General features: G+C 53.4%; 3 protein-coding genes across 3 annotated transcripts; all 3 read right to left on the reverse strand.

Annotated features, from left to right (window-relative positions):
* Positions 1–56: 56 nt before the first annotated feature.
* On the reverse strand, positions 57–3,719 carry BDY24DRAFT_404969 (acyl-CoA dehydrogenase/oxidase). The gene is given in 22 exon segments (XM_076642577.1): positions 57–186; positions 260–284; positions 362–432; positions 516–636; positions 748–771; positions 856–917; positions 996–1,062; positions 1,133–1,242; positions 1,315–1,368; positions 1,537–1,539; positions 1,556–1,706; positions 1,794–2,073; positions 2,166–2,229; positions 2,308–2,316; positions 2,389–2,410; positions 2,555–2,699; positions 2,773–2,788; positions 2,862–3,022; positions 3,095–3,132; positions 3,197–3,249; positions 3,365–3,385; positions 3,564–3,719. 22 exon segments carry the CDS (start codon positions 3,606–3,608, stop codon positions 172–174), a joined length of 1,557 nt encoding a protein of 518 aa, XP_076492104.1. The 5' UTR covers positions 3,609–3,719; the 3' UTR covers positions 57–171.
* A 176-nt stretch (positions 3,720–3,895) lies between these two features.
* BDY24DRAFT_419343 (uncharacterized protein) lies at positions 3,896–5,491 on the reverse strand (the record flags this gene model as incomplete). Its single annotated transcript, XM_076643964.1, has 6 exons — positions 3,896–4,134; positions 4,280–4,478; positions 4,560–4,588; positions 4,672–4,817; positions 4,922–5,180; positions 5,302–5,491. 6 exons carry the CDS (start codon positions 5,489–5,491, stop codon positions 3,896–3,898), a joined length of 1,062 nt encoding a protein of 353 aa, XP_076492105.1.
* Positions 5,492–5,763: 272 nt separating this feature from the next.
* BDY24DRAFT_246471 (uncharacterized protein) lies at positions 5,764–6,641 on the reverse strand. The gene is made up of 6 exons (XM_076636754.1): positions 6,575–6,641; positions 6,488–6,495; positions 6,308–6,415; positions 6,152–6,215; positions 5,995–6,063; positions 5,764–5,908 (listed from the first exon to the last, which is right to left on the reverse strand). Exons 2-6 carry the CDS (start codon positions 6,488–6,490, stop codon positions 5,862–5,864), a joined length of 291 nt encoding a protein of 96 aa, XP_076492106.1. The 5' UTR covers positions 6,491–6,495; positions 6,575–6,641; the 3' UTR covers positions 5,764–5,861.
* Positions 6,642–7,708: the final 1,067 nt, after the last annotated feature.

Genomic DNA, 7,708 nt, shown 5'->3' on the forward strand with positions numbered 1-7,708 from the left:
ACGGAGCTAGCCGAAGTGACGAAATTTTCCTTCCGAACGAAGAATGATAGAAAGTATCGCGTTGAAAGGAATTACATGTGAAGTCGTAAATAGAAAAAGCAGCGAAGAGGTCGTAAAAAAAGAAGAGGGGGCCGATTGAAGTCGAGGGGACGAGCTGGCATCTGGAGTCCTCTACAGACGAGCTCCCTGTTAAAGTGAAGATAGAAAGGTATCAGTTAGCATTCAAGTATTACTACGAGAGTTCAGATATGGCACGAACCTTGGGGATACCCTTCTGAGCTTGCCTGTTGAAAGAAAAGAGCGGAAGCGCGTCAGTTCTCGTCCTCTTCGACGTCTCTAAGTCGTAGAACAACAGACTGACCTGACTCCGAGGTCTCCCAGGATGTCAGCGGTTCCACCGAGGATTTCGTCGAACTTTTGAGTTCGGGAGAACTGCAAAGGAGCGAAGGAACGAAGGAAAGAAGACGCGTCAGACTCGACGTCGGAGGAGAGGAAAGAAAGAAAGGCAACCGTACCATCTCGATGAACTTTCCCATTCCAGTCTTGGTGACACCTCGGCCTCCGAAGATCATGACAGCGTCATCGGCGATTTCGGCAGCGCATCGAGTCGAGTACATCTTGAGGAAGGCGATTTGTCTGAGAACAACGAGGGAAGAAGAAATCAGTTCAGGATCGAAGTCTGACTGAAGAGAGGCCTCGAGAATCTTTTGATCCGCCCAGGTAAGTAGGGAAGGAGAGTGAACGTACCCGGCGAGATGCTGAGCCTGCTCCCTGGAAAAGGAAGAAGGCAAGAGCGAAGGAGGAAAGATCAGCCCAGGGGTTCGAAGAAAGGGATCAGGATGAGACTGTACGAACTTGTAGGTCATCTTGTTCATCTGGTAGGTGATGGTCTCGAGCCAAGACTGGATAGCTTCGACCTGGAAGGAGAGAGGGAAAGGACGAACGAGTCAGCGAAACGCGTCTCGACTGTTCCGCCTTCTATTTTTTCTTCTAACCTTGGCGATCATGCTAGCGAGTTTCTGGCGAATGACAGGTTGTCCAATGAGGGGCTTTCCGAAGACCCTGATAAAGACGAAAAATCGAACGGTCAGTTTCGAAAGTAAAAAGAGTGGAGGGACGGAAGACGACTCACTTCCTCTGGTTCGCCCAGATGAGGCACTCCTCAACGGCCATCCTCGAAGATCGAGCAGAGGAGCAGCACATGACCCATCGTTCGTGATTGAAGTTCGAAAGGATGACGAACTGTTGAAAGAAAGGGAACGAAGTCAGCTTCAGCGACAGCGACAGCTTCGAGCTCCTTGAGCCGAGACTCACGAGACCTCCGTTCTCAGGACCCAAGGTGTTCTCGACGGGGACCTTGACGTTGTCCTGTGAAATGAGAGCACGAAAAGGAGCGTCAGTGGTGGCCTTCTGGAAGAAAAAAGTAAGGAACGATGCGACGAAAGAGAGGGGACTGACGAACTGTTGAACGGGAAGGATTCGAAAGAAACGAGGAGTCAGTTCAACAAGGCAGAGACTAGAGACATCATCTCTGTTGAACCCTAGATCTACTCACAGTGATGTAACTAGTTCCAGCGGCCTTGGAGTATCGCGTCGACATCTGAGAGGTTTCGACTCCCTCCTGACGCGGCACGAGGATGACGGTCAACCCTCCATCGGTCTTGCATCCCACGGTGAAGTAATCCGCGAACGCTCCACCAGTAATCCTATGCAAAGAAAACGAAAAGAAAAAAGGTTCAGCTCGTCGGAAGGCTCGAAGAGGAGTGCTCGACGCGTCTCGAAATTTGACTCACCACTTCTTCGTTCCGTTGATGATCCAGTGCTTCCCGTCGTCCGTCTTGACAGCCTTGCACTTGAGACCCGACACATCCGATCCGGCGAAGGCTTCCGAGATAGCGAGGGCGATGAATTTTTCTCCTCGAAGGACGGGTGGGACGATTTCGGCTTTGAGCTTGTCGGACCCAAAGTTGAGGATGGGAGGAAGTCCGATGACGTTTCCACCACCCAAACCATCACCGTAGCCTCGAGCTCCACAGAGAACGATCTCCTGGGTGATGACCATCTCGTGGAAGTCTGTGAAAGGAAGAAGAGGAGGGGACGAGTGAGCTTTCGCGACTTTGGAAGGACGAAAAAGGGCTCGAGAGGAACGGGAACGAGAGTCTCACAGTCGAACTCCTCAGGCTTGACGATACCGTTCATGAGACTGAGTCCCTTGAGGTGCTTTCCGGGCTGAAGAGGGAAGGGGAAGGAAGGTCAACGACGCGTCTTCTAGAGAAGGAGACACGAAGGAGAAAGACGAAGACGTACTCCGAATCGCTGTGAGAGAGCAGCCGAAGAAAGAGATTCAGACGGGGATTCACTTGATAGGAGAGAAGGAAGCAGACGAACCATCGCGTGAACGTTGAGCTTGCTGAACGGGGGAAGAGGGAAGGACGCGTCGTCAACAAGGTGTACAGGACGGTCAAACTCCACCTCAGCAGGTCGACCAGGGATAAGAAAGTAGTCCGACTGCTGGGCATCTAGTAGACGCTGAGGTTCGAAAGGTTGGACTCACGCAAGTTCGTCGTTGACGTGCTTGGAGGGATACTTCCCGTTGTCTTCACAGGCCTGAGCATCGGGATAGATCAGCTCATCAACGACCTTCCTCATAGCCTTCTGGAGAGCTCGGTGAGAATCGGTGTAGTAGGGAGAGTGGTAGACTTCACAGGAGAAGAAAGAGGAAAGATGGTCAGCGGTCGTTCTCGACGTCGAGCAGCGAACGAGTCGACTCACCTGGGGTCAACCAGGTCTGTCAAAACGAGAACGAGAACATCAGCCCTCTGTTTGTACTCGAGACCGAAAGGTTTGAACTCGAGACCTACAGGTTCAGAGTAAGGAACAGTCTTGAGATCTCCCTGACTTCTGGCGTGGATCTTCTTGCTCTGGCCCTTGATCTTTCCGATCTGAAGTCGAGCGTAGGCAGGCTTGAGGAGAACCTCGTGTCGATGGAGTCCGAAGAAGGCGTCGGTAGCGTCTTGTCCAGCTGTGAGGAACGAGTTGAGAAAGAACGGTCAGCGTTGAGGGTGGAGGAAGAGAAGAGGGAAGCAAGACGAACCGATTTCAGAATCGAGAAGGACAGCGGCTCCTCCAGGACTGTAAGAAACGTCGAGATCAGCTCAACTTTCGGGCAGGAAGAAAGTGAAGAGGAGTAGCTCACTGGAGGTTCATGAACTTGGAGAGATCATAGACGATGGAGTCGATAACGACCCACTAGAAGAGGAGGAAGGAGAGACGAATCCGGGTCAGCTCGTTCCCTCTCCCTTCCTTCCCTCTTCTCTCGGCTAGCCTCTCTCCCTCCTGAGCTCTCGAGATCTGAACGACTCACGAGATCTCCAGACTTGTTGTGCTAGAGATACGAAGGCGAGAAGCAAGAGAAGAGTCAGCTTTCAGCGCTTCAAGGAAGGGAAGGAGAAGGGAGGTCAAGGTGGGGAAGGAAGGGCAAGAAGCCGGGGAGGGCGAATGAGGCAGACGATGTTGTTTCTTCCTTCTTTCAGCAAGCTCAAGAAGACAGAAGAGGGACGAACCTCCTTGACCTCGTCGAGAGTGTAGTCTTTGAGAACTTTTGCCATGGTGAGTTGAGGAAAGTGGTGAAAGGGAGAGGATGTGGTTGGTTGAAAGGAGAGGGAAGCCAGCGTTCTGCTCCTCTCCCCTTGCTCGGAAGAGGGAGCACTATAAGCGGATGTTTTTTTCCTTGTGATCCGATGCTTGAAGAAGAGAATCAAAGGGAAGGTGCACCCACGCTCGCTGCCTGTATGGATCCAGAAAACATCTATAACTCAAAGCGTGTGCGAAATCAAAACAAAAAACAAACAGCAGCAGCAGTCCCTTCTCCCTCCGCCCCTCGCGTCTCTCCTCCTCACAACCTCATCCCTCTGCCAACCCAAAGCAAACCCATCACACCCCAAGCGAGAGGTCCAAGCGCCGCGAGGCTCAATCCACCCGAACTTGGGAGAACAGACGCGCTTGCTGCTGCTGCCGAGGCCGAGGGAGAGAGGGAAGAGGAAGAGGGAGCCGTCGTCGAGTCCGAGGAGGAGGAGTTGGAAGAGCTTCGATCGGCGTAAATGGAGGGAGTGGTGTAGATGATTTGATCGATGTCTGCTCGGTGAGAAATATGGCGCAGATGAGAGGGAGGAGGAACGAGGGAGGAGTCAGCAAAGTCGCGACGCGTCGTCGATCCTGCTCTCCTGCTCTCCTCCCTTCTCACTGCAACGAAACCCTCCCCAAAGCACGTGAAACTCACCGATGTACGAGTTGTTGACTCCAGGAAGGTTCACGACCTCGACCGTGTGCGTTCCTTCTCCCAAACTTCCCTTGAAGAACGCAAGAGTACCTAGCTTCTCACACGTCTTTCCGAAGGCTCCTCCACATCCCGATCCGTTGTCGTAGGTTTCAGGAGAGGATCCGTTGATGGTGACCGTGAAGAGCCCGTGATCATTGACCTTTGAGGCAGAGGAAAGAAGGACAAAGGAGGGAGAGGAGGTCAGTCAATCGATTCGAGCAAAGCGTCGAGTTGAGCTCACTTGATCTCCGAAGATCCAGACCGCCGAGCCTGATAGAGAGAACGAGGGGCAAGTCAGTCAGTAACACTCTCGATTGAGCTCGAGCTCGAAGATAGAAAGTCTGTGTACGAACCTTCAAACTGGAACGAGAACGACGAGTCGGTGTTGGTGTAGGTCGTCCCTCCTCCGTTGAACAGCGGGTTGGTGTTGTTCTCCCACGTTCCCTCATAGGTGATACTCGGATCCGTCTCCTGAAGCGTCGTGTTCATCATCGTAGCTCTGCCAACCCCAAAGGAGACCCGTCGGTCAGCCTCCTTGTTCTTTCAGCCCTCTCTCGTGTTGACCTTCCCCCGCTCCCCTCCTTCTCTCGACTCCAAACTCACCCATCAGCTCCCACCTCCGTGCCAACCACGAACAGATCCACCAGCAGGTCCGACCCTTCCTCTCCAGCCACAGCTCCCAAGTTCTCGAGGACGACGGTATGAGGTCCGTAGGCAAGCTCTGAGGAGGAGTAAAGAGGGAAGCGACCAGTCACGTTCGAGGAGGCGTAGGCTGAGTAGGTAGTGGGGTCGGAGGAGTCGATTTGGATGGAGTAGGAGCCGTAAGAGGGTCCTGAAGCTCCGAAAATGTAGAGGGAAGGGCCTGGAGAGAGAGGAGAGGGAGAAGGGAGGGAAGGGAAGGAAGGAGAAGGGAGGTGAGCTCGTTCCTTTGAAGGAACAGCTCTATCTAGAGCTCTTCATCGCCTTTGGAACTCTGGTCTCACCGGTGAAGTTGAGGGAGACGGTAGTTCCGACCACGGAAGTCTTGTGGTAGGTAGCCTGATGCCACTCCGTCACGTCTGGTTCGGAAAACCAGGAGGGGTTGGATTCTGGGTTCGGAGTTGACCAGTCTCCCTTCGAGGACCAAGCGACGACCGAGTCGAAGTCGTCGATGGTGACGTTTTGCAAAGACATGAGTGGAAGGAGAAGAAGGAAGGAGAGGAGGGAGGGAGGGTGGTGAAGCTGGAGAGGCGAGATGGCCGTTTGGGAGGAAGGAGGCTCGCGAAGGAAAGCAAGCTCGTCCTTTAGCTGTCCTCCTCTTTCTTTTTTTTCTCTCTTCCCCTCGCACATCTTCAAGTCGACCTTCATCTATCCTTCTCCTCCATCCACCACCTTCAAAGCTCACCGAAACAGAAAGAAGCTACGTAATCAGGGGTTCTCTCCTCCCAAGACGCGTCGAGAAGGGAGAGACCGGGTGTTCGTCTCTCCCTCAACCCTCGCCCTTCTTCTCTTGAACCCCGAGCGGCGCATCGATCCATCGACCGATAGAGGCAGCATGGGTGGCTTAGACGATGTCTCCTCGAAGACGAGCTTCCTTCTCTGCTTGGAGAGCTGGAAGAACGAAAGGAAAGGCAAAAGAGAGAGAGGTCAGCTCGGGATTCGAAGTTCATCAAGATGTAGAAGAGAAAATAACCAACCGTTGTAAGCCTCGATCTTGCCCTCTCGGGTAGTGTTGTAAGAAGCAGTCAACTGGTTGAAAGGGTTGTCTGAGAGCGGCGGGAAGCGAGGCAGAGGAAGGAGAGGTGAGCTTCGGCTGGAAGTCGATAAGGAGAAGAGGAGAGGAAAGTGACGAACCGTGGTGCTTCTGGAACTCCTTGAAGAGTCGCTCCTTGTACTGTTGAAGCCTGAGACCGGGGTACTGTTCGAACAAAGAGGGGAGGCGGGGAGAGTCAGCTTGGAAAGGCGAGCGGGACGACGAGAACGCGTCGAAAGGAAAAAAAAAGAACGAACCTCCTGCTTGATCCTGGGAAGCTCAGTCTCCTGGAAATGCTCGAGAGCAGCCTTGAATCGTCTCTCGGGGTGGATCTCGACCGACTGGGCCTTCTGTCCGGGAGTGACCTGTAAGGGGAAGAAGGAGGAGGGGAGTCAGCGACGAAGACGAGGAGAGGGAGAGGAGGAGAGAGAACGAACCATCGAGTCTGTAGGAAGAGGAAGGGGCAGAGAGGGAAACGTCAGATCGATGTTCATTCTTCTACGTGCAAAATCAAGGATACTCACGACTGATCTGCAGGTTCTCCAACTCGTTGTCGAGGCTCGAAGCGTAAGGATCCTGAAGGAGAGCAAGGGAGGGGAAGGGGTCAGCTCAAGCTCACTTTTCCCTGATCTCACGCCATTCCCGCGGTCCACAGACCTCGCACATCTTCTCTCCTTCTCCTGGAAGCTGTCAAATGAACTCACAAGCGACGCAGGACCAGCAGCAGCCTCCTCTCCGTCCTCTCCCTCTCCGTCCTTCTTCTCCTCCTTCTTCTCGACCTTCTTCTCCACCTTCTCGACCTTCTTGACGATCTTGGGCTGAGGAACGTAGGGAGCCTTGGCCTTGACGACCTTCTTGAGAGAAGCCTCCTCAGCAGCGAGAAGTCGAGCAGCCTCCTGCTTTCGAGCAAGGTCGGCGAGACGCTTCTCCTCCTTGGAGGTGTCCTTCGACTTGGATCCCTCCTTCCAGTTGTCGGCTTCCTTCTTCTCGATCTCAGCCTTCTTCTGGCCGACCTTGATCTGAAGGGGCGCGGGAGACGTCGAGTAGGAGGCGGAGAGAGCCAAAGAGGGAAGAGGACGAAGGGGAGATGGGGAGGAGGAGGGAAAGAAAGCAGAAAGGGGAAGGGAGGTGAAGAAGATGGAAGGATGTTTCTTCAGCTCTCGTCCGACAGCCCAGGGGAAGATTTTTCTGAGAAGACATACCTTCTCGTTCTCCTCCTTGATAGCCTTTCCTCCCTTGCCTGAAGAGAAGCGAAGCAGAGGGATGAATCAGTCAAAGTTGAGCTCGTCGAATGAGGAGAGAGGAGGGGAAGGAAGGAGACAGAAAGAAAGAGGTGAGCTCACCTCCTTTTCCGCTCGGTGCCATGGTTGCTGTGAGAGTTTGTGGGTGTGGGTGTGAGTGTTGTTGGGTAGAGGGAGGGGAGGAGTGTTGAGTGGTAGGAAAGTTGAGACTGTTGTGGTAGGTAGCATTCAATAGACGAAATGTTCCTCGAATGCAAAGCAAGGTGAAACGAGTCTGTAACGAAAATCGAGCCGCAGCGAAACCCGCAAATCAACGATCTTCAAGCAAATATAAGGCAGGTGGGAGGGTGGGATAAGGCAAATAAGGCAAGTGGGATAGGGCAGGATAAGGCAAGGATATGGCAGAGCGAGCGAAAA

The sequence above is a fragment of the Mrakia frigida genome (genome assembly GCF_051309035.1).
Source record: "Mrakia frigida strain ATCC 22029 unplaced genomic scaffold BDY24scaffold_59, whole genome shotgun sequence".
Lineage (NCBI taxonomy): Eukaryota > Fungi > Basidiomycota > Tremellomycetes > Cystofilobasidiales > Mrakiaceae > Mrakia > Mrakia frigida.

Coding starts and splice junctions, on each gene's coding strand:
- BDY24DRAFT_246471 (XM_076636754.1), bottom strand. Junction 6,216..6,307: donor TTCCCAGGATCAAGCAGGAG/GTTCGTTCTTTT, acceptor TTGTTCGAACAG/TACCCCGGTCTCAGGCTTCA. Junction 6,064..6,151: donor GGAGTTCCAGAAGCACCACG/GTTCGTCACTTT, acceptor CGCCGCTCTCAG/ACAACCCTTTCAACCAGTTG.
- BDY24DRAFT_404969 (XM_076642577.1), bottom strand. CDS start 3,608: ATGGCAAAAGTTCTCAAAGACTACACTCTCGACGAGGTCAAGGAG. Junction 3,386..3,563: donor CTCTCGACGAGGTCAAGGAG/GTTCGTCCCTCT, acceptor TCGTATCTCTAG/CACAACAAGTCTGGAGATCT. Junction 2,074..2,165: donor CAAGCCTGAGGAGTTCGACT/GTGAGACTCTCG, acceptor TTCCTTTCACAG/ACTTCCACGAGATGGTCATC.